The sequence below is a fragment of the Zophobas morio genome, unplaced genomic scaffold (assembly GCF_036711695.1).
Source record: "Zophobas morio isolate AGI-343-1 ecotype UQ-CSIRO unplaced genomic scaffold, CSIRO_AGI_Zmor_V1 ptg000020l, whole genome shotgun sequence".
Lineage (NCBI taxonomy): Eukaryota > Metazoa > Arthropoda > Insecta > Coleoptera > Tenebrionidae > Zophobas > Zophobas morio.
In genome coordinates, this window is record NW_026972125.1 from 195,083 (window position 1) to 220,089 (window position 25,007).

A 25,007-nucleotide genomic window follows, 5' to 3' on the forward strand; every position below is an offset into this window, starting at 1 on the left:
CAAAAATGTAGAGTTAGTAGTTAAGGAGTAGAATAGAAGTGTTAGGAAGAATGCCAGAAGATTCAGGAGGACACTTGTGTTTGTAACAATGTAACAACTTATTGAATAGGTAATCAGACGTCTCTTGGTTGCGGTGGTGCTAGGATAGTCGTCGGGTATTCGTTGCATCTCTAGTGTGCACTTGTGGTCGGTTTTCGGTCGAAAGATGCGCTAGCAAGGTACACATGGTGTTGGTTTGGTCAGCCCCGACTACTCTACACTAGGCTCTATACAGTAACTAGATTGATCAAGAGTGATGATTCTGCTGGGTTTGAGTGGGAGGGTGATCGATCTATGGGTAGCTACGGTGTGTGTGTATGTGTGTGGGATTTGCTACGGTCGGGAAGGCTAGGGTTTAGGGATGGGTTTCGTGGAACATGCGGTGTGCTACTGATGGTACTAGTTACTAGATAAGGGGGTTGTATGAATGACATGCAGGCTGCTGACAAACGTGCATACGACTCGTCCAACCAACAATAAGGGGTCTGCTCGACCCTCAGCAGAATAGGTCCCGGCCGGCCAACCGAATTACCCCAAACATGCAAATATAAGAAATATAGATATATAATAGGTGTTGCACGTCTCGCAAGTTACTATCCCGTTCGTTCGTTCGGTCGGTGGTGTAGTAATTTGCGAGTTGTTGGCAGAGCTACCTCCATCGGCAGGGTCTTGCTTGCGCTTCCTCTTCTTGCCACGCGTGGCGTTGGCGCGCGACGACCAGTCGGGGTAGAGCTGCATGTGCAGCTGCCTCTCCCGGCGCGCCAGCTCATAGTACTTGGCCTGCTCCTCGCGGCCCAGCGCGTGCCACTAAACAGAACTTATAGAGTCAGCAACGTCACACGGCGGGCACGGCAGGCACCAAGAGAAGCCGCGCGCAAGAACCGAGACCTGCCAGCCGGCCGCCGACCCATTCTGCTCTGGCGCGTATGCACGTCTCCGAGGCCGGCCGGCGCGGTCCTGGGGGCGGGACGCCGCCGACCGGCCTCCGGGTTAGTTAGGGTGCGCGTGTACCTCCCGACTCGACTGGTGTGCGTTCTTTCTTTCGCTTCTTCTTCTTGGTGCCGTAGCCGTAATTGTCCCGCGCGCTCCAGCCCGGGTACAGCTGCATGTGCAGTTGGCGCTCCTGGCGCGCCTTCTCGTAATACTTGGCCTGCTCCTCGCGGCTCAGAGAGTGCCACTAAGCAACCACACCATTAAGGACACTTGGCACACGGTCGCCTGGCTAGTGATGCGCTACCGGCGCCTGATGGCGCCCAACACTCACAAGCGCGCTACATTCACACCTCGCTCGGACACAAGCTAGTTGGTACCACGGAACTGACAATGCAAAAGCTGGACAACTTTGCGCAATCTACAGCTCATAGATTTTTTGTTGAAGCAAACTGAAGAAAAATGCGCAAGATCTAAAAGTAGTTTGACCTTATTTGACCTGGGCTAGAACCGGCACTACCCTTTGTCGACACTGGGGCTGAGAGCTAACATGTTTCGGCACCTATTGGTACCATCATCAGAGCAAAATGATAAACAGGAAATTAGCTTACAAAATCATTAACGTTAATACACTTACCAGAAGTGCAAAACTTAGAAATTATACAAATTCAACCCAAGGTGAATTAGAGACATCTATGCAGTATTCTGGATATAGATAAAAAGATAAATGGCGCTATCTATCCAGTGGAGGAAGTCTTTCAAGTCAATGTTGTAATCTAGTTTTTCGAAAATTTTGAAAATGGACAGAGAAGGAAAACCAAAGGAGATAGAGGGCAAAGGAGGATTGGAAACTGGTATCAACTTATGGGAGAGTTTATGATGGGTATAGGGTTTTATGGAAGACTTATTAAGGGCTATTTGTTCAATGATAAGTGAATTTTGTTGAAGGATTGATAGAATTGATAAAATTTAGGAAAGAGTTAAGATCACCAAGAGAACCTTGAAAGAGGGATAGATGTTTCTATAAAAATTTCTGCTGAAAATGCTAAGCCACTATGTTGTTTATAACAGATATTATTTTAAAGCTGAAGAAATTTTATTTCAAAATTATCTACACAATGTGATCAGGTTAAGGATTTGCGAAAGAGGTTAAGCCCGATTCAAATAAAATGTCATTAATTAATTTAGGGGGACCAGAGAGGTGAACTGGAGGGAATAGATTAGAAATGTTAATTTTCGAAACTCTTAGTCCAGGACCACAAATACGATTTTTTTTTTGATTTTTAGTCAACTTTTCAAAAATTTTGATTTTTATTTTTATGAAATTTTTGACCGATTTTCTTCAAGCACATTCGAAAATTATCGAAAGACATTTTCTTGTAGAGTTCAACTTGTAAAAGGTATTTTCTGCTTCATTTCTTAGAAAATTTCGAAATTATCCAGAATCGATAAAATTCGAAACATAAAAATTTTATTTTCAAATAGAATTTTTCGAAAATATTGATTCGAGACCCTCAACACGTTGTGTTTTTCCAATTAGCTCGTTACAATCTATTTCCCAGATTTTTAAAGAATTTTTGAGCTTTCGCGATATTGAAAAAAACATTCTCAAACGGATTTTCCGAAAATCTTGGTCCAAGATTATTAACACATGTTTTTAATCAGCTCGTCCAAATGTATTTCCCAGAATATTATAAGGATTTTCAAGCAATTTTTCAAAAATCCCAACTCTTCAATTCCATTTTCAAACGAAATTTTCCGAAAAATTTAGTCTAGGACTATCAAACACGTCATGTTTTTCGAATCAGCTCGCCAAAATGTATTTCCCAGGATTTTTTAAAGATTTTTTGGCAATTTTTCAAAAATTCCAACTCACCGTTTCGAGCTTTCGAGGTAATTAAAAAAAATAATTTTCAAAGGAAATTTTCTGAAAATTTAAGTCCAGAACTATCAATCAACACGTCATGTTTTTCAAATCAGCTCGTCAAAATGTATTTCCCAGGATTTTTAAAAGATTTTTAGGCAATTCTTCAAAAATCTCAACCGTAATTCCATTTCGAGCTTTAGAGATATTGAACAAAAACATTTTCAACCGGATTTTCCGAAAATCTTAGTCCAAGACTATCAACACATTATATTTTTCCAATCAGCTCGTCCAAATGTATTTCTCAGATTTTTTTAAGGATTTTCAGGCAATTTTTCAAAAATCCTAACTCTTCAATTTCATTTTCAAACGAAATTTTCCGAAAATCTTAGTCCAAGACTATCAACACATTATATTTTTCCAATCAGCTCGTCCAAATGTATTTCTCAGATTTTTTAAGGATTTTCAGGCAATTTTTCAAAAATCCTAACTCTTCAATTTCATTTTCAAACGAAATTTTCCGAAAATTTTAGTCCAGGACCACCAACGCCTTATATTTTTCGAATCAGCTCGACAAAATGTATTTCCCAGGATTTTTTTAAAGATTTTTAGACAATTTTTCAAAAATCTTAACCTCAATTCCGTTCCTAGCTTTAGGAATATTGAAAAAATTTCACTTTCAAACGGATTTTCTGAAAATCTTAGTCCAAGACTATAAACACGTTATATTTTTCGAATCAGCTCGTCTAAATGTATTTCCTAGAAGTTTATCAAGATTTTTAGGCGATTTTTCAAAAACATCGACTCTCCAACTCCGTTTCGAGCTTTCGACGTAATAAAAAATTTCATTTTCAAACGAACTTTTCCGGAAAATTTTAGTCCAGGATCATCAACACGTTATGGTTTTGGAATCAGCTCGTCAAAATCTATTTTCCAGAATTTTTTAAGGATTTTTAGAGAATTTTTCAAAAATGTCAACTCTTCAATATTCCGTTTTGAGCTTTCAAGATGTTAAAAAAAATCATTTTCAAATGGGTTTTCCTGAGTTCTTAGTCCAAAACTATCAACACCTTATATTTTTGGAACCAGCTTGTCCAAATGTATTTCCCAGAATTTTTAGGCAATTTTTCAAATATTTTAATTATGCGATTCCATTTCGAGCTTTGGAGGTAAATAAAGCAATTCATTTACAAACGAAATTTTCCGAAAATTTATTCCAGGACCATACGTAATGTTTTTCGAATCAACTCGTCGAAATGTATTTCCTAGATTTTTTTTAAGGATTTTTAGGTAACTTTTTAAAAAGCTCAATTTTTCAATTCCATTTGGAGCTTTCGAGGAAATTAAAAAAAATCATTTTCAAACGAAATTTTCTGAAAATTGTAGTCCAGAACCATCAACACGTCATGTTCTTCGAATCAGCTCGTCAAAATGTATTTCCCAGGATTTTTTAAAGATTGTTTGGCAATTTTCCAAAAATTTCAAGCTCAATTCCGTTTCGAGCTTTAGAAATATTGAAAAAAATTCATTTTTAAACGAAGTCTCAGAAAAGTACAGGACTATCAACACATTATATTTTTCAATAAACTCGTCCAAATGTATTTCCCAGATTTTTTAAGGATTTTTAGTCAATTTTACAAAAATCTCAACTCCTCAATTTCGTCTCGAGCTTTCGAGATTTTAAAAATTTCATTTTCAAACGGATTTTCCGAAAATCTTAATGTAAGACTATCAACACGTTATATTTTCGAAAAACCTCGTCGAAATGTATTTCCCAGAATTTGTCGAGAATTGTTATTCAACTTTTCAAAAATTCTCAATCTTTCAATAAAATCAATTTTTACAGTTTACATTTTGCTGTAAATTTCAAACAATTTTCTAGAATTGATAGATTTGAAATACTCATTTAAACTAATTTAAATGTCAATTTTAAACCTAATTTTTCGAAAAATTTGATTTGAAGCCATCAACACGTTGCTGATTCGAGCTCGTCGAAATGTGTTTCCCACAATTTTTTTTTTTCAAACAAAATCTCAATTTTTCAATTCCATTTCGAGCTTTAGAGATATTGAAAAAATTCCGTTTTCAAAAGAATTTTCCGAAAATCTTAGGTATATTTTTCGAATTAGCTTGTCAAAATGTATTTTCCAAAATTTTTGAGCATTTTAAATAAACTTTTCAAAAATCTCAATCTTTCAATGATTTGATTTTTTTTACAGTTTTTCGAACACATTTCCAAAATTACCAAAAGACGTTTTCTTGCAGTCTTCGATTTGTAAAAGTTACTTTTTGTTTCATTTCTTAAAAAATTTCAAAAATTTTTCCAGAACCGATAGAATTTGAAATGTACATAAGTACTTAAAAAAACTCAATTTTCAAACCGAATTTTTCGAAAATCTTAATATCAGACCATCCACGTGTCGTTTGTTGAAACGGCTTATTGTTTTCCAGATTTTTTTATTTGTAGGCAACTTTTGAAAATTCTCAAGTTTTCAATTCTGTGTCGAGCGACGTATTTAAAAAATTTCATTTCCAAACGAAACTTTCCGAAAATCTTAGTCCAGGACCATCAATTCGTTATGTTTTTAGAATTAGCTCGTCGACATATATTTTCCAGAATTTTTTCAAGATTTTTATTCAGTTTTTCAAAAATCTCAATATTTCAAAAATATGAATTTTTGTCGCTTTTAGAACACCTTTCGAAAATTACCAAAAGACTTTTCTTGTAGAATTCGATTTGTAAAAGGTATCTTCTGCTTCATTTCTTGGAAAATTTCAAAGATTTTTCCAGAATCGACAGATTTGAAATACTCATTTAAAAAAATTCATTTTCACACCAAATTTTTCAAAAATCTCCGTCCGAGGTCAACTTGTTGAAATGTAAATGTTAATTTTTCAATAAAATGCATTTTTTGCCGTTTTCAGAGCATCTTTCCAAAATTACCAAACGACTTTTTGCTGTAGATTTCAAAAGTAGAAGTTATTTTCGGCTTCATTTGTTCGAAAATTAAAAAAAAAAATCCAGAACTGATTAAATGAAAAATAATCCCAAATTAATATATCAGAATGAATAAACTGGTTTTAATACCTCTTTCTTTTCTTCCCTCCTAATGATTTCTTAAATTCTGTTGTTTTCACTTGATTTTTCTTTTACAAAAGACAAATTGTTTAATAAGATTTGTGATGCTACACATTTTACTACTGGGTATTTGTAGAACACTCAATATATGGCGCCAATTACTTTTTTTTTTTCTCCATAGATGTCTTTAATTTACCTTTGCATTTCACATGTCTCGTTTTCTATTTCCTAGTTTGGTACTTCTGTTTTTGTAACTAATTTCCTGCTTATCATTTAGCTCAGATGACGGTACCAGTAAGTACCGAAACATGTTCACTTCTGTATTTTTCCCCATATTTTTGAAAATCAATTCGAAGAAATCTGACTCTAATTGAACATTTTTGGGAGAAGCGGTACCAAATAACACGATTCTTTTTCTGAACTTGACGCAAATTACAACTTCCTGGACCTCTACAAAACGTAATGGGTCATTTTGAGACTATTATCGATTTTGTGAAGACAAAAAGATCTGAAAAACCTAATGATATGAATTTGTTTTGTCTGTGGAGCCTCAATAGATTGCGCAAACTTGGCCAAAACCGCAAAAAGACAAAATTCTGAACCTTTTACGTTCCCTCCAAAATCAAAAACGGAATTTTGTGAAGCAAGCAAATTAAAAATATCCCGTCCTCTAATTTTTAAAAAATTGCATTCTTCCCCGTCAAATGAAACCGCGTCAACTGAAATCACCCCGGTACTCAGTTTCAACTCTTCTATTTGCATATTTCATAGTATCGTAAATCGATCCACCAACAAGTAAAAGCCACACTCGCCCACCATTCATTCCCTAGCACGTAAAAACGAACCCTTACCCTTCGTCCTAGTATTTGATTGATAGCGGCGCTCTCCTTCAGCGTGCACTCCGCCACGACCTTGGCTCGCATCTCCTTCATGTATAACATGAAGGCATTCAGGGGTTTCTTAATGTGGGGCTTCTTCTTTTCTCCGTTATTGCCATCCTGGTTGTTCTTCGAGTCTCCCAGGTTGTTCTTGTGGTCGACTTGTGACCTGCAACAAAAATCGCCATCAGTGACCGGAAGCGCGCCTTCGGCACGCACCCCTTCTTGTCCTTCTTGGACTCGGCTTTCTCCGGACGCATCTCGTTGACGATAAGCGCGTCGAAATTCGTCGGGAACTTATACGAGGAGTAGGGTTTCTTATCGAGGAGGTTGTTCAGGATGCGGTTATTGTCGATGGCTTCGTTCTTGCGCGGGTTGAGGTAGGGGTTCTGTTGAGCGAGCACCGCGTTCATGTACCAGGCGTTGAGCAGCTTATGGTCGGTGAGGTTGTTGATGAAGGAGTAGATGGAGTCGTTGGGGAGGTTCTTGTACAGGTCTAGGAGCTTGTCGCGCTCCGTGAAGGTGTTCCGGTGGTAGTCGGAGTCGGATTGGTTTTTGCACAGGTACTTCCGCAGCTGCTCGTTGTGGCTGAGGTTGGCCTCCAGGTTGGTGTCTTTGGTTTTGGTGAGGTCGAGCCCTTGGTCACCTTTGGGGGGTTTCGTGGAGAGGTCCTCGGGGGCGTTGTTGGCTTTGGGCTCCACGATGGTGAAGGGGGCCACGATCGCGATGGGCATTTTCTTGATGGTGAGGTTGAGAGGTTCGTCGGCTTCCATATCCGTTAATGGGGATTAATGGGAGGATTAACGGTGAGAGCGCGTGCACCGCACATAAACCTCCGCCAGCACACGACGAGATTCAACAAGTTTTTTATTCGCCGTTTATCACGGAAAATCAATATGAATGGCTGTGCCCGTCCTTTGTTTGGCTTGGATGGAAACAGACGGAAAACACGTGGTCGCGGACGAAGAACACACCACTGCGAGGGAGGTTTCGGGGGATCGCACCCCTGCGGTCGGATTCGCGGCTTCTGGGCGACTCCGGCAGCGGCCTGCCGGGCTCCGGACTCCGGACGCGGAACATTCAATAATAGACAAATCTGTTGCTGCTGGCAGAGCGACGACAGCGTCGTTGCGCCGTTAACCCCATTTAATGATTGATTACACAGATCTCTTTTTGCGGGCCGCGACTCCGCGCAATTCATCAGGGCAATTGCGGACCGGTCGAAGAGCATGACTCAGAAACCCATTACTGCGCCAGATTAGGAGACCGCCGCTCGGCCGGCTGAATTTTTCATGGGAATATCTGCCCATTTTCCCGCTCAAAATAAATGATGAAGCTTTTCCGAGGAAATCGCGTCGGGCTGGCTGCAGCCGATTGAAACTTGGGGATAATGCGATAAAAAATGTATGTCATTACAGACTTAGCGCTTATCAAAAGGAATTATTGATTCGATACACAAAAGCCGGCCGAAGTGGGAAATGGCGGATTCTGCATTGCGTGCAGGGTAGGTCGCTGCCGCCCCTGCAGAACGAGGGCGAAAAACGCTGACATACCGGCTGCAATATGGACATTTGTTCATAGGTGGAGCTATCTACACATGCGGGACCGAAATTATAACGCTTACAGACTTTTGATAATGGCAACAGCGAATTGTATTTTTGCAATCGTAGTAGGCGATAGAGAACTTAATTTGCCAACTACTACATACACGATTTTTTCTACTTCTCACGTCATCCATGTTTTATTACAAATAATTACACCCGAGCTTTTTTTTAATGAATAGATTTGCATCCTTTAAAGAACTTTATAATTAAATGTGACTTTGAGAATGCAATACTCCTATCGAGAAAGTTCGAAGGTGAATGCCATAATAATTTTCCATAATCATCATAATCATGACACGAAACAAAAAATTTTAATCATACATTCACGAGGAAATATTTTTGCTCGATATTTTAAATTAAGTTGTCAACTTATGAATAAAAAGTTGCTTTAAGTTTTTCTAGCACCATTATTGTCACTATTGATATATTGACTTATTCATAGCTAACTTCGCCAAGGTTTAGTGAGAAAAAATCTAAACGGGAACACAAACAATGAAGTTTTAGTGATAACTGTATGCTGAAAATGAACAGGTCCGTTTAAAGCCCTTTCAAAGTCACATTTAGTATTAGTCCGAGTTGATGTAAAAATATCTCTCTCCAATAGTTGGTACATGGTAAACTTTCGTGAATTTTTGAGTCTCATTTTGAAAATTACAATTTTTTTCTTCGTTTTTCTCCGATGTGCGAAATTTTTAAACAATTGCTAATTGTAAGTTTGGATTTCGGGGTCGAAACGTAATTTTGGTGGCAATATATTTACATTCCCTTTAATTTTTCAATTACTGTAGCAAAAATTTTCAGCTACTAAATTTCAAATATGAAAAAGAATATTTTTTGAACTGGTGCTTGGATTTTCATGAAACTTGATTTTTCTAGTAGTCCCAACTTTTCTTGTTAACGGAAAAAAATTAACGTCCCCCTGAGTACGAGTTTTTCCTCGACGATATCGGAAGTGCGACTATGTTTTGCAAACTTAAAATCTGGTGGATTGGCGATTTAGTTCTATTTCTCAAACTCTGAGATCTTAAAAATTGCCAAAAACCGCGTTATTTTGAAAATTATAACTTTTGTCCTACTTCCTAAAAGTACTGAGGTGAGAAGTTTTGGAATAACACAAAAATTCTGAAAAAAATATTGACAATAGATTTACAACTCGAAAAACTATTTTTGATATCAATACACTTACATTTTCTGTATTTTTCCAACTACTGCAAAAATATCAATTTAACTAAATTCTGAGCTAGTAAATTTTGATTTTGAAAAATCGTATTTTTTGAACTGGTGGTCCGATTTTCCTGAAACTTAATTTTTCTGAGAGTCGACTTGATTCTATTCCTCGAAGTCTTCGATCTTTAAAATTTGCAAAAACTCCGTCCTCTCTGGCTCTGAAATTTAAACTAGCCGAGTTTCGTGAATTTTTCCTTTCTATTTTGAAAATTAAAATTTTTGTTTAGTTCTTTTAACAGGAAGAATTTTGAAAAAATCATAGAAGTAGATTTCGACTTCTGAAAGTAATTTTTAGTATCAACACAAATATATTTCCTCTACTTTTCCAAGTATTGTAGAAAAATCGATTTAGCAAAATTTTGAGCTACTAAATTTTGATGTTGAAAAATCATATTTTTTGAACCGGTACTCCGATCTTTATGAAATTTGATTTTTATAGCAGCCCCAACCTGTCTCTTTATCGGAAAAAAATTACGTCTCTCTGAGGGCCGGAGTTTTTCCTGGACGAAATCGGAAATCCAACTGTGTATCCCAAACTTAAAATTTCGATTTAAGTCCAGTTCTCCAAATTTTTGATCTTCAAAATTGGCAAAAACAGTGCCCTTTGGTTCCGATTTTTAAAACTAACCAAATTTAGTGAATTTTTGCCCCTTATTTTGAAAATTACATTTTTTCTCCTAGTTCTTTCAATCATTGGGTTGCAAAAATTTTGGCATAATAGAAAAATTCGGAAAAAATATTGATAATGGTGTGGTGGCACAATGAAAGGTTGGTTTGTTCGTTTACCTACAGTGGATTTAGACCCCAAAAAGCAACTTTTGAAAGTACTTATATCCGATTTAGCAAAATTTTGAGCTACTAAATTTTGTTTTTGAAAAATTGTGTTTTTTGAAGTGCTGCTTTAATTTTCGTGAAACTTAATTTTAATGGCAGCACCAACCTTTGATTTATTAGTGGAAAAAATTCACCTCTCCTTGTGGACCGCATTTTTTCCTAGACGAAACCGGAAGTCCCACAGTGTATCCCAAAGTTAAAATGTGGTAGATTGTCGACTGAAGTCCATTCCTCCAGGTCTTAGATCGTTAAAATTTGCTAAAACAGTGCCCTCGGGTTCTGATTTTGAAAACCAAGTTTGGCGAATTTTTGCTCGTCATTTTGAAAATTATATTTTTTTTTTCTAATTTTTCCAACAAAAATTTTGACAAAAGCAATAGAAAAATTCTGAAAAAAATATTGACAGTAGATTTTCACCCCGAAAAGTTGTTTTTGATATCAATACACTGATATTCTCTTCATTTTTACTAAGTACTGCAAAAAGATCGATTCAACAAAATTCCGAGCTACTAAATTTTGATTTTGAAAAATCATATTTTTTGAACTGTTACTCCGATTTTCATGAAACTTAATATTTACAAGCAGCCCCAACCTTTCTCTTTATCGGAAAAAAGTTACGTCTCTCTGAAGGGTGGAGTTTTTCCTGGACGAAATCGGAAATCCAGCTGTGTATCCCAAACTTAAAATTTGGTAGATCGTGGAATTAAATCTACCGCTCGGTCTTACGATTTTCAAAATTTTCAAAACTAACCAAGTTTAGCAAATTTTTGCTCCTCATTTTGGAAATTATAATTTTTTCCTAGTTCTTCCAACTAACTGGAGTGAAAAATTCTAAACAAAAAAATTTGCACTAGATTTATATACCAAAAAGCAATTACCGAAGTGAATCCATTTATATTCTCTCTATTTTTCCAGTGCTCTAGAAAAATCGATTTAGCAAAAAATTCCTCACTCCTCAAAATCTTGGATGCTTAAAAATTAGTAAAAACCGTGTCCTCTGGTTTTGAAATTTAAACTAGCCAAGTTTCGTGCATTTTTGAGTCCCATTTTGAAAATTATAATTTTTGGGGAAGAGTTTTAAAAATTAAACAATTTGAAAAAAAAAATCGTAGATTTCGACTCGCGAAAGTAATTTTCGTTATCGACACAATAATATTGCCTTTACTTTTCCAAGAACATACTGTAGAAAAATCGATTCAACAAAAATTTTTACCGACTACACTTCAAATTTAAAAAATCATATTTTATGAACTGGTGCTCCGATTTTTATGAAACTTTATTTTTCTAGGAGTCCCAACTTTTCTCTTTAGTGGAAAAAATTCACATATGCCTGGAATTCGGAGTTTTTCCTGGACGAAACCGGAAGTGTGACTATGTATCGTAAACATATAATTTGGTAGACTGACGACTTAATTCCATTCCTCAAAATCTTAGATCCTTAAAAATTGGTAAAAACCGTGTCCTCTGGTTTTCAAATTGAAACTAGCCAAGTTTCGTGGATTTTTGAGTCCCATTTTAAAAATTATAATTTTTGGGGAAGAATTTTGAAAAAGTTAAAAAAATTTGAAAAAAGTCATAGAAGAAGATTTCGACTCCCGAAAGTAATTTTCGGTATCAACACAATAATATTTCCTTTACTTTTCCAAGAACATACTGTAGAAAAATCGATTCAACAAAAATTTTTACCGACTACACTTCAAATTTAAAAAATCATATTTTATGAATTGGTGCCCCGATTTTCATGAAACTCGATTTTTCTAGGAGTCCCAACCTTTCTCTTTAGTGGAAAAAATTCACACATGCCTGGGATCCGGAGTTTTCCCTGGACGAAACCGAAAGTGCGACTATGTATCGTAAACTTAAATTTTGGTAGACTGTCGACTTAATTCCATTCCTCAAAATCTTAGATGCTTAAAAGTAGGTAAAAACGTGTCCTCTGGTTTTGAAATTTAAACTAGCCAAGTTTCGTGGATTTTTGAGTCCCATTTTGAAAATTATAATTTTTGGGGAAGAATTTTGAAAAAGTTAAAAAATTTGAAAAAAATCATAGAAGAAGATTTCGACTCCCGAAAGTAATTTTCGGTATCAACACAATAATATTTCCTTTATTTTTCCAAGAACATAATGTAGAAAAATCGATTCAACAAAAATTTTTACCTACTAGACTTCAAATTTAAAAAATCATATTTTATGAACTGGTGCTCCGATTTCCATGAAACTTGATTTTTCTAGGAGGCTCAACTTTTCTCTTTAGTGGAAAAAATTCACATGTGGCTGGAATTCGGAGCTTTTCCTGGAGGAAACCGGAAGTGTGACTATGTATCGTAAACTTAAAATTTGGTAGACTGTCGACTTAATTCCATTCCTCAAAATCTTGGATGCTTAAAAATTGGTAAAAACCGTGTTCTCTGGTTTTGAAATTTAAACTAGCCAAATTTCGTGGATTTTTGAGTCCCATTTTGAAAATTATAATTTTTGGGGAAGAATTTTGAAAATTAAAAAATTTGAAAAAAAATCGTAGAAGATTTCGACTCGCGAAAGTAATTTTCGGTATCAACACAATAATATTTCCTTTACTTTTCCAAGAACATACTGTAGAAAAATCGATTCAACAAAAATTTTTACCCAATACATTTCAAATTTAAAAAATCAAATTTTATGAACTGGTGCCCCGATTTTCATGAAACTCGATTTTTCTAGGAGTCCCAACCTTTCTCTTTAGTGGAAAAAATTCACACATGCCTGGGATCCGGAGTTTTCCCTGGACGAAACCGAAAGTGCGACAATGTATCGTAAACTTAAATTTTGGTAGACTGTCGACTTAATTCCATTCCTCAAAATCTTAGATGCTTAAAAGTAGGTAAAAACGTGTCCTCTGGTTTTGAAATTTAAACTAGCCAAGTTTCGTGGATTTTTGAGTCCCATTTTGAAAATTATAATTTTTGGGGAAGAATTTTGAAAAAGTTAAAAAATTTGAAAAAAATCATAGAAGAAGATTTCGACTCCCGAAAGTAATTTTCGGTATCAACACAATAATATTTCCTTTATTTTTCCAAGAACATAATGTAGAAAAATCGATTCAACAAAAATCTTTACCTACTAGACTTCAAATTTAAAAAATCATATTTTATGAACTGGTGCTCCGATTTTCATGAAACTTGATTTTTCTAGGAGGCTCAACCTTTCTCTTTAGTGGAAAAAATTCACATGTGGCTGGAATTCGGAGTTTTTCCTGGAGGAAACCGGAAGTGTGACTATGTATCGTAAACTTAAAATTTGGTAGACTGTCGACTTCATTCTATTCCTCAAAATCTTGGATGCTCAAAAATTGGTAAAAACCGTGTCCTCTCGTTTTCAAATTTAAACTAGCCAAGTTTCGTGGATTCTTGAGTCCCTTTTTGAAAATTATAATTTTTGGGGAAGAATTTTGAAAAAGTTAAAAAATTTGAAAAAATCATAGAAGAAGATTTCGACTCCCGAACGTAATTTTCGGTATCAACACAATAATATTTCCTTTATTCTTCCAAGAACATACTGTAGAAAAATCGATTCAACAAAAATTTTTACCTACTACACTTCAAATTTAAAAAATCATATTTTATGAACTGGTGCCCCGATTTTCATGAAACTTGATTTTTCTAGGAGTCCCAACTTTTCTCTTTAGTGGAAAAAAATCACATATGCCTGGAAAGCGGAGTTTTTCCTGGACGAAACCGAAAGTGTGACTATGTATCGTAAACTTAAAATTTGGTAGACTGTCGACTTAATTCCATTCCTCAAAGTCTAATTCGATCTTTAAAATTTGCACTTTGAAAATTATAATTTTTGTCTTAGTCCTTTCAACGAAGTGACAATTTCAAATAATTCAGAAATTTTGAAAAAAATCGTGCAAATAAGCAATTTTCGGGTCCTCTATTTTTCCAAACTGGTAGAAAGTTCGATTTAGCAAAACCTTTGATTTGTCAAAGTTCACATTTAAAAAGTCACATTTTTTGAAGTGATGCTCCGATTTTCATGAAACTTAATTTTTAGCCTTTTTCTTTGATGGAAAAAATATAAAACGTTATTTAAATTTCACGGAAAAAGAAAAGCTCAAAAACATCACAAGCTTTCATACGAGCACAAAATCCGTTCTTTTCATAATGACATCAAAAAGACACGTTAAGTGCGTTTTTATGCAAATGACACGTTCTTTCCTATAAAGGCTTCAATGACAAAGAACCACAAATAAAAGCTGAATGCTTCCGACAACTGTACTTTAATGAAATTCCCAGGCCTGAAAATTGAAAACAATTTGAAATGGACGTGTAACTAAGTCGCACATTTGCGGTAAGACTGTGTAAGAGTAAAATTATTACATCAAATTATAATAAACGACAAACAATCAACATGGCTTTCAAAACTATAATATAATATAAGTGGCTGCATTTACAGTCCACTGCTTTCGGAGGTCCTATACACCATTACAACAAATGTACAGCTTCGTGGAAAATAATTATCAAGTTCAACTAAAATCAATTCGAATTTGCTTTGTTGTATTTAATTCGAAAGAACTTACGAATGCTTGAATTCTGAGCAGCTTTTATTAAAATAGCTCTCCATGTTTGCTTAATTTTAAAAAATAAGTTGTTAATTAGGTATTCGACGAGGATGTATAACTGGTTGCTTTAAAATCCGCTGCAGGCTCGTCGTTATATGGGAATAATGGTCGTTATACGCGTTTAGTTGCGGAATTTCTGTCAGAACAATAATTTATTGTTGTTCGTGGATTACAATTAAAACAATGTGGATGGATACATATACAAGCGGAGCTTCCTCGTAGCAACAAGTTCTGTATTTGTGACAAACATAACCTCACTTCGTACTGACTACATTTACATTAGGAAAGACCGCTTCACACTGGCGAATTTAGTCTCTTTAATAACCATAAATCCGCTCAACCCGATATTTTTAACTCCATTCCCGTCTGGCTTATTTTTACCGTCGCTCTCGTAAAAATCCCTTCGCTCCGTTTAAGCAAAATAACGAAATTTGTAAGCAGGAATTCTCGTTCTCGCAGGATTATGTTCAAGGTTTCTTAAATTGCGCATACGTTTCGCTAATTGACGTTATGTGGGCGGGCATTATTAAGGGATTTATGTTCTTAGCGCACAGGATGGTGACATTCAACTTTTCGACGTGCAAAGTCCAACCCAGCCCGACTTCATGCAGAATAAATGCCTTCACTTTTGTATTCCGTTTTTCGTCAAGTACGATTCGTAATGATTTTCTTCCGAAAGAGATTAAAGGGGAAGGGTTAATTTTAAGGGTCTCAAAGCGTTGATGTTTAATTAATTTTTAATCTGAAACTGTGTAATCAAAAAGCCGCTCTCATGAATACGTGAAAGGAGTTCCTTGTAATAACGTTTTTGAATCTGGCGTGCTTTTCCTGGTGGCGGAAACGTAAAAGACGGCAGCTGGGCTACCGTAAAGATTTTTTCTTCCAACACGACTGTGCTACCGCTCATACATGATTTATTGTTGCTATTAATTACTAAATGTGACCTCGGGTGGTCCGCAGCAACAGCTCTCTCGATTGACGAGCCAGTCGGAAGATGCGTTTTTCTTGCAGGACAAAATGGTCCAGAATTGGTCTAATTGACATCGGCCAGCAGGGAGAGTAATTCCTGCTTAGCGGGGGCGGCCATGCGAGGAATGAGGTCCAAGATTGGTTATCGGAGGCGCGGCCATTGGCCGGTCGGTTGCCCGGCAACCTCATCTCATTCGTGCCCGAAGGGTTGCCGATACTCTCCGTTGTGCTTGCAAGCTCGGTACAAAACGCTAGGTCTTGTGTTTGGTTTTCATTTGGCTCCGCTGCTTCTGTTTGCTCGTCCGCGCGATCCGGCGAAATCGCCATGCGAGCTCGATCAAAATGTTTATTTTTATGTGTTTGCGGAGATGCGCCGGCCCCCTTTCTGGGTCTTTGAGCGACGGGGAAAAAGTCCGGGAAGGAGAGACCGGCGGTCGAGGATGATTCGCCGGGGTCGGGGCGAGGGTGGAGGGTTGGGAAGGCTGGGGGTTAATTCGAATTGGGAATTTTGAGGAAATGGGACGTCGCTTGCAATGCCGGCGAATAATTGGTATTTAAATTTTGTAAAATAACATATTCCTGTATGTGTGATTTATGAATCCATCTTGAGTTGTTATCAGTGCAGATTTTTGAAAAAAAATAATGTCTGCAAAATTTCAAAACCTTCGGTTTTATAATTTCAAAGTTAAATTGTAAAATGTTGTTATACAATTTTGACTTTTTTTTCGAAAATCTGGATGTCTCGGCTAAAAAATCAACACGGATTCATAAACTACACGTGTAGGACTCTGTTATTTGTTACTATTTAAAAGTCATTTACTGTGTACAAGTTTGGTTAGCGCTTCGTTATCTACATAATATTCGTAATACTAATCATCTGTCTAAGCAAAATTCACACAGACGGCGGATAGACGGATAGACAGACAGACAGACGGACGGAAATGGGAGACCTACGTTTTTGTATTCTAAGAGTCATCAATTACAATAGTTCTTTAGCTTACGTTCGGGAAGTAAAAATCGAAAATTAATTCAAAAATTGGAAAAATGGAAAAACTGAGGAATAGAAAAACTGCAACGATGAAAATCAGAAAGTTGAAAAAAAAAGAAAAATTAAAATAGCTTAATGAACACGAAAATTGCAACAATGAAACATCGAAAAAGAATTCGAGAAATTGAAAACAGAACAATTTTAAATATCTAAAAAATGAAAAATCGAAAAATATTCGAGAAAATAAAAATTGAAAAAATGAAATATTCGGATAACGGAACAAAAAAATCGGAAACTAGAGCAATTTAAAGTTTCAAAATCGGAAAATAAAAAATCCAAAACTGAAATGACGGAAAACTGGGAAAACGAAAAATCCAAAACATGGAAAAATTCCAAAAACTCAAAAGATCCAGAAATCGAAAAGTCGAAAAATCAAAAAACCCTAAAATCGAGTTGAACATTGATAAATCAAAAAAAAGCCGAGAAATCGAAAAATTGACAAATTGAGAAATTTAACAATGAAAACTTCGAAAGATTGAAATCTCGATAAATCGAAAGCTTGAAAAACTGAAAAACAGAAAAATTGAATAACAAAAAATCGGAGAATTGAAGAATAGAAAAATTGCAAATATTAAAAAACGAAAAAATAAAAAATAACCAAATGAACAATCGAAAAATTGCAACAATGAAACATCGAAAAGTTTAAGAATTCGAGAAAATGAAAAGATTTAAAAATTAAAAACTGAGAGACAAAAAACCACAAAATTGAAAACAACGAAGAATTAAAATATCTAAAAATCGAAAAATCGAAAAATATTCGAGAAAATGAAAAATTTAGAATAATAAATCGATAAACTAAAAATGCGTAAGCTAGATAAATCGAGAAATTGGAAAATCTAAAAGTTTAAAAGTTGAAAAAATGAAATATCGGAATAGCGAGACCCAAAAAAAAAAATCGAAAACTCGAGTATTTAAAATTTAAAAATCGGGGAATTAAAGATCGAAAAACTGAAGAATCAAGAAATTGAAAATGGATCCAAAGCTGAAATGACGAAAATCTGTGTAATCGAAAAATCGAAACATGGAAAAATCAAAACATCGAAAATTTTCAAAAAATTAACATATTGAAACATGAAGATCGAGAAATCAAAAATCGAAAAGTTGAACACTGAAAAATTGAAATATTTAAAAAATAAAGAGAAATCTAAAAATTTAAAAACTAAAAAATTTAAAAATAGTTGTACCTTAAAAATAAAATAAAATCTAAAAAAATTGAAATCTAGTTAAATCAATAAAAAAAAGAAAAACTGAAAAATAGAAACATCGTAAAACCGAAAAATCGAGAAATCGGAAAATCTAAAAGTGTAAAAATTGAATAAATGAAATATCGAACATAAAAAAATCGAAAACTCTAGTAGTTTAAAATTTAAAAATAGGAAAATTGAAGATCGAAAAACTGAACAGTCGAGAATTTGGAAAATTCCAAAACCGAAATGACGAAAAAGTGGAAAATAGAAAAATCGAAAAATCAAAATATGGACAAATTTCAAAAACTGAAACACTGAAACATGAAAAGATTGAAATCTCGATAAATCAAGAAATCGAAAGGATGAAAGACTTAAAAATCGAAAAAAAATTGATAAAATTAAACACTGACAAATTGAAAAATTTTTATTTAAAAAATCGATAAATCGAAAAATTGAAAATTCGAGATTTAGATAAACCGAAAAAAATTGAGAAAGTTAAAAATTGAAAAATGAAAAATAGGGATAGTGGATCAAAAATCGAAAACTCGAGTAATTTAAAATTATTGAAGATCGAAAAACCGGGAAATCGAAAAATTGAAACATCAAAATATCCAGAAATCGAAAAGTCGAAAAATCGAGAAATCAAAATAGGCTAAAATCGAAAAGTTGAACACAGAAAAATTGAAAAATTAAAAAAAAAACGAGAAGTCGAAGAATTAAAAAACAGCGGGAAATTGAAAGCTTGAGAAATTCAAAAACGAAAAAACGAAACATCGAAAAATTCCAAAAACTGAAACATTGAAACATCAAAAAATCGAGAAATTGAAAAATTGAACACTGAAAAATTGAACACTGAAAAATTGAAAAATTTGCGAGAAATTGTCGGTTGAAATCGACAAATGGAAATCTCAAGAAACGGAAAACGTGAAAAACTGAAAAATCTAAAATTTTATAAACCAAAAAATTGATAAAAACCGAAAAATCAATGATTTTAAATAACGAAAAATTGAAAAATCTAAAATTCAAAAAATTGAAAAACAGAATTCTCGAAAAACTGAAAAGTAGAAAAACTGAGAAATTGGAAAATCAAAAGGTTTATAATTTAAAAAAAAAAATAAAAATCAGGATAGCGGAACATAAAAAAATCGAAAACTCCAGTAATTTAAAATTTAAAAATCGAAAAACTGAAGAATGGAGAAAATGTAAAATTCCAAAACTGAAATGACGAAAAATTGGAAATCGAAAAATCGAGGAACCGAAGTAGGCTAAAATCGAAAAGATGAACACAGAAAAATTGACAACTCGGGAAATTGAACAATAAAAAAATCAAAAGCTTGAAAAATTGAGAATTCGAAAAAATTGAAAAATTAAACATTGACAAATTGAAAATTTTTAAATAAAAGATCGATAACTCTAAAAATTGAAAAATCGAGAAATTGGAAAAATTAAGTTTGAAAATTGAAAAAATTAAATATCGGTATAGCGGCACATAAAAAGATCGAAGAATCGGGAAAATGCAAAATTTTAAAATGAAAGTGACGAAAAACTGGAAAATCGAAAAATGGAAAATATGGAAAAATCAAAAGATGGAGAAATTGAAAAGTCGAAAAATCGAAATAGGCTAAAATCGAAAAGTTGAACACTAAAAAATTTAAAAATTTTTAAATTAAAAATTGAGAAATCGAGAAATTGATCAAAAAATCGAAACATTTATAAACCAAAAAATTTAAAAAACCGAAAAATCAATGATTTTAAATAACGAAAAATTGAAAAATCTAAAATTTAAAAAACCAAAAATCAATGATTTTAAATAACGAAACATTGAAAAATCTAAAATCCAAAAAATTGAAAAACAGAATTCGAAAAACTGAAAAGTAGAGAAATTGAGAAATTGAGAAATTGGAAAATCGAAAGGTTTATAAATTGAAAAAAATAAAAATCGGGATAGCGGAACATAAAAAAATCGAAAACTCCAGTAAAATTTAAAAATCGGAAAATTGAAAATCGAAAATCGAGAAACCGAAATAGGCTAAAATCGAAAAGTTGAAAAATTTAAAATTTTAAAATAAAAAAAAAATCGAAAAATAAAAAAATTGACAGATCGGGAAATTGAACAATAAAAAAATCGAAAGCTTGAAAAATTGAAAAATCTAAAAATCTAAAACTTGAAAAATAGAAAGAAATCTAGAAAAATTGAAAAATCGATAAATCGAGAAATTGGAAAATCTAGAAGTACGAAAATTGAAAAAATTAAATATCGGTATAGCGGCACATAAAAAAATCTAAAACTTGAGTAATTTAAATCTTAAAAATAGGAAAATGGAAGATCGAAAAACTGAAGAATCGAGAAAATGCAAAATTTCAAAACAAAAAAGACGAAAAACTGGGAAATTGAACAATAAAAAAATCGAAAGATTGAAATCTCGATAAATTTAAAAATCTAAAATTCGAAAAATTGAAACATTGAAAAACTGAAAAATCGAAAAATCGGGAAACCGAAAATTTTAAAAATCAAAAAACTCAAATAACGGAATATCGAAACATCAAAAAAACCAAAACTTGAGTAAATGAAAATTGAAAAATCTGAAAATACTACTACTTCGAGAAAATAAAAACCGAGAAAAAACGAAAAATTGAAAAGCTGAATAAATCTAAAACTCGAAAAATTGAAAAATAGATATATCGCAAAACTGAAAAATCGAGAAATTAGAAAATCTAAAAGTTTAAAAATTGAAAAAATGAAATATTGGGACAGTGGACCATCAAAAAATCGAAAACTCCAGTAATTTAAAAAATTTAAAAATCGTTAAATTGAAGATCGGAAAACTGAAGAATCGAAAAATTGCAAAATTCCAAAATCGAAACATTGAAATATCAAAAGATCGAGAAATCGAAAAGTTGAATAATCGAGAAATTGAAATATCCATAAATCTAGAAATCGAAAGCTTTAAAAATCAAAAAACTGATTAAATAAAAATAAAAAACCTATAAATTATAACATTGAAACATCGAAAAATGGGAAAATAAAAAAAAATCTAGTACATTTACAAAAGTCGAAAAATTGCAAAATCGTAAAATCGAAGAAAACCAAAAATTGAAAAAAAAAAAAACATTTAATGTACTTAAAAATCGAAAAATGTAAGTCGAAAAATTTAAAATCGAGAGATTAAAAATCCAAATATACATAATTAAATTAATTAAATATACAAAAATTAAACATAAAAATTATGAAAATTAAAAATTGCGATATTACAATCGAAAAGTTAATTTAATTGAATTAACTTTTATTTACACTGAATTCTTATTTGGTTTAGTTTGATTTATGATATGAACATTTTCCGTAAATAAATTGTTATTACTTAAAAATCTAAAAATTTAAATCGCGAAATTGAAAAATGAAAAATTGGGAAATCAAAAGTCGAAAAATGAAAAGACCAAAAATTAAAGCACATAAAAATCGAAAAACTAAAAGTCGAAAAATTGGAACTCGGGGAACTGAAAAATTTAAAACCGAGGAATTAAAAAATGGAAAAACTAATAAGCCGAAAGTTTGAAAAATTAAACAATATTAATCGAAACTAAAAATAGCAAAATAGGAAAAATGAAGAAAGAAACAATTTAAAAATCGAAAAACTGGGAAATTCAAAACTTGAAAAATCTAAAAACTTAAAATTTCGGGTGTTTCGCTACTTTTATGTTTTCTCGGCGTTTCATGGGCCTTGGAATACGAAAATATAGGTCCCCCGCGTCTGCCTGCTGTCTGTGTCCATATTTATTCGACAGATAATCTCCGAAACTACCGAACTGATTGTTGTCAAATTTTGTGCGTACATTAGGAATACCGTGTAAAACGATGTGCAATTAATTAATCCATCTTGAGTTTATAGTATTACCTTAGACGTTTGATAAGTGATTGTTCTCAAGATTACATCTGCCGCTATTTCTGTTACTATTGTTACCTCTGTAGTTATCATCTCCCCTACACCGATTTCATCGCATTATCCCCAGCACGCGCAGCCCGTACTTAACAAACCCCGCAAAAACTGGTCTTCGTTACCGTGGCATTGTCTTCCTGCGACTCTTTTTGTGCGCTTCGCGTAATGATGATGGATGTGTGTTACGCACCTGTGGTTCAAGTCGGGTAACTCCTGTTTCGGTCCAGGCGTCACGATGGCCGGATGAGACGAAAGATGAGGCGGGTGAGGAGACAGTCCCGGGTGCGGTGGGATCAGCCCCGTGGGTGAGAACCTATAGAAATCGCTAGGCAGGCTGCTCGTCGAGATCGGAAGGGCACTGGGATACGGACTCCTGAAGCCGGCTCCCGGCGACAGCGGGTACATGCTTGGCGTGTGCCTGGAGCAAACAAAACCCTCAGATCTGGGCGGCTTTTTCGAAATACCCGAGTACAGTGTCTAATCTCCAATAATTAATCGATAATGTGGACGTTACGCGAGCTGGTACCTGTGTGGCGCTTTTGTCTCACATGTTTGTGTAAATAATCAGCGATTTTCTGCCAATATTGATCCGGAGAACCTTTATTATTTAACTCAATTACGTTGGAATCGATTTAATAGGCATATTATTGCATTACTGTCCAATACAATAGAAAACAAGAACTTAATTAGACGAAGTAACTTACCATGAAGCCGCCACCTGTGACATTTCAGGACTGAGAATGGGGTAAGGGTACTGGCCAGCGGGGAAAGGGTACATCGGGGGCCTCGTGAGTCCTGCAACGGAAACAAATGTCATCAGATATGAATGCAAACATCTTAATTAATTCTACGAATAAACGGCTGTCTCCCAACTTTTACTTTTATTACTATTAAAGAAGCTAAAAAGAAATAGTTAAAAGTAAACGATGTTGCAACCATTTAGTGACTGAGAGTGAGTATATGTACAAAAACAAAAACAATGATTAACCCTGCCCGTGTTATAAATTAGTCGCTTTATAACCTGAAATACCACTAGAGCAGAAACGTTCGAAATATTTTGTGTTTCCAGAAAAATATTTAAAACGTCTCTATTACCAGGATGGGATGCTATGTAGTAATGTCGAAAACAAAACTAAAAAGGGGTTATTAAACTCTGAATGATCACATCTGTTCTGCATAGCCATATCTAGTTTACTAATTAGTTAAAGTACTGTTCGTGCAGATTCCTTCCGTTTTAATATACACTGTAATTACATTGTAGCCATAATCCTATTAATGATGGCATATCTTAATTATTTACAACTATTAATTTCGTTCTTATTATGAAGTTTAATATTTATTAATTGCTTACAACTACTGTTGGGTTGCTCCGTTTGTAAAAGTGAACATACGTTTTTTCAAGAGGATTTGTTTTTTTTTTCTGTAAGAACACTTGGTAGGTTCTGAGCATTAATTAACAAAAAAGAAACTTTATATTCGATTATATTCCAGTCCATTTCGTTTCTGTTTGTCTGTCTGCCGTCTGTGTTTCAATTTTATTAAATAACATACTCCTGTACTTGTGGTTTATGAATCCGCCTTAAGGTTTTCCCCAAATTTTTGCAAAAAGCAAAACAATGGTATTTTAATGGATAATTGTGGAAAAATGTTAGGGGTTATCGAAGAAATGGTGTTGAAAAAGTTATCTCAAAATTCTCAAAAAATTATGATATATAAATTTCGACGTGTTGATTTCAAAAATACAGCGTTTTTATCGAGGCCGAAACTTACTTTTGGAAGTCGAAATGTACAAGAAAATGTCTTTGGTCAAGTTTAGAGTGTGGTCGAAAAATTCCAAAATTTTCATAATACCAAAAAAATTTTGTTTCAAAAATTTGTTTGAAAATCTTCAAAACATTCTGAGATACAGATTTAGTCGTATTGATTTCAAAAATATAAAGTTTTTTATGGTCACGAGGCAAGATTTTATAAAAACATTATTTTTGACCTGCAATTGAACAAAATTCAAAAAACTCATATTTTGACCGGCGATTTTGAAAAAATGACAGCAGTTATCGAGAAAATGAGGTCAAAAGTGATTTCTGGAGATCGAAATGAGGAAGAAAATGTCTTTGGTTTGGTGTCTTCTAAGTTGACTGTAACATTCTGAAATTTTCAAAGGAAAAATTTTGGTCCAGAAAAATGTGTGCAAAAATCCTGAAAAATTCTAGGATATTGATTTCCAGATGCTGGTTTCAAAAAGATATCATTTTCATGGTCCTGGGATAAGATTCTAGAAACGCACGATTTGAAATATATACAATAAAAAAAATGAGCCCGAAAGTAATTTCTGGAGGTCGAAATGTACAACAAACAAATTTTGGTATATAGATTTCAACGTGCTGATTCCAAAAATTCTTCAAAATTTGTATGGCTATGGGGCATGATTTTGGAAATAAAAATTTGTTCGAAATGCAATTTGAAGAAAAAAGAAATCCAAAAAACTAATGAGCCACTCTGGAAAAATGGTAGGGGTTACAGAAGAAGTGAAGCTGATGTTAACTTATGGAAGTCGAACTGTAAAGAAAATGTCTGTAGTTCAGTTTCGCATTTGGTCAAAAATTTCCATACTGAAAAATTTTGGTTTTGAAAAAGTTCTCTGAAAATTTTTAAAAAATTCTGTGATATAAGAGACTTGGACAAGATTTTAGAAATTTTTGCTTTCATATATATATTTACAAAAAAATCACATTTCAATTCAATGGGCGATTATGGAAAAATTGTAGCAAAATCGACGTGTTGATTCCAAAAATACAACGTTTTTACGGTTTTGG

The 25,007-nt window shown here is 33.9% G+C and overlaps 1 protein-coding gene across 6 annotated transcripts in view; it reads right to left on the minus strand.

Annotated features, from left to right (window-relative positions):
- Window positions 1–25,007, minus strand: part of Pan (pangolin) — a 378,050-nt gene that overhangs the window by 21,163 nt on the left and 331,880 nt on the right. For 4 of the 6 annotated variants that reach the window (XM_064059351.1, XM_064059353.1, XM_064059355.1 and 1 more), the window contains exons 5-8: window positions 22,899–22,989; window positions 22,385–22,612; window positions 6,764–6,959; window positions 1,051–1,216 (exon numbers count right to left, since the gene is read on the minus strand). In XM_064059351.1, the coding sequence (XP_063915421.1) occupies window positions 1,051–1,216; window positions 6,764–6,959; window positions 22,385–22,612; window positions 22,899–22,989 (681 nt within the window). Of the gene's footprint in view, window positions 1–692; window positions 847–1,050; window positions 1,217–6,763; window positions 6,960–22,384; window positions 22,613–22,898; window positions 22,990–25,007 lie in introns of all 6 variants that reach the window. The other 2 variants (XM_064059352.1, XM_064059356.1) reach the window with 1 other exon arrangement.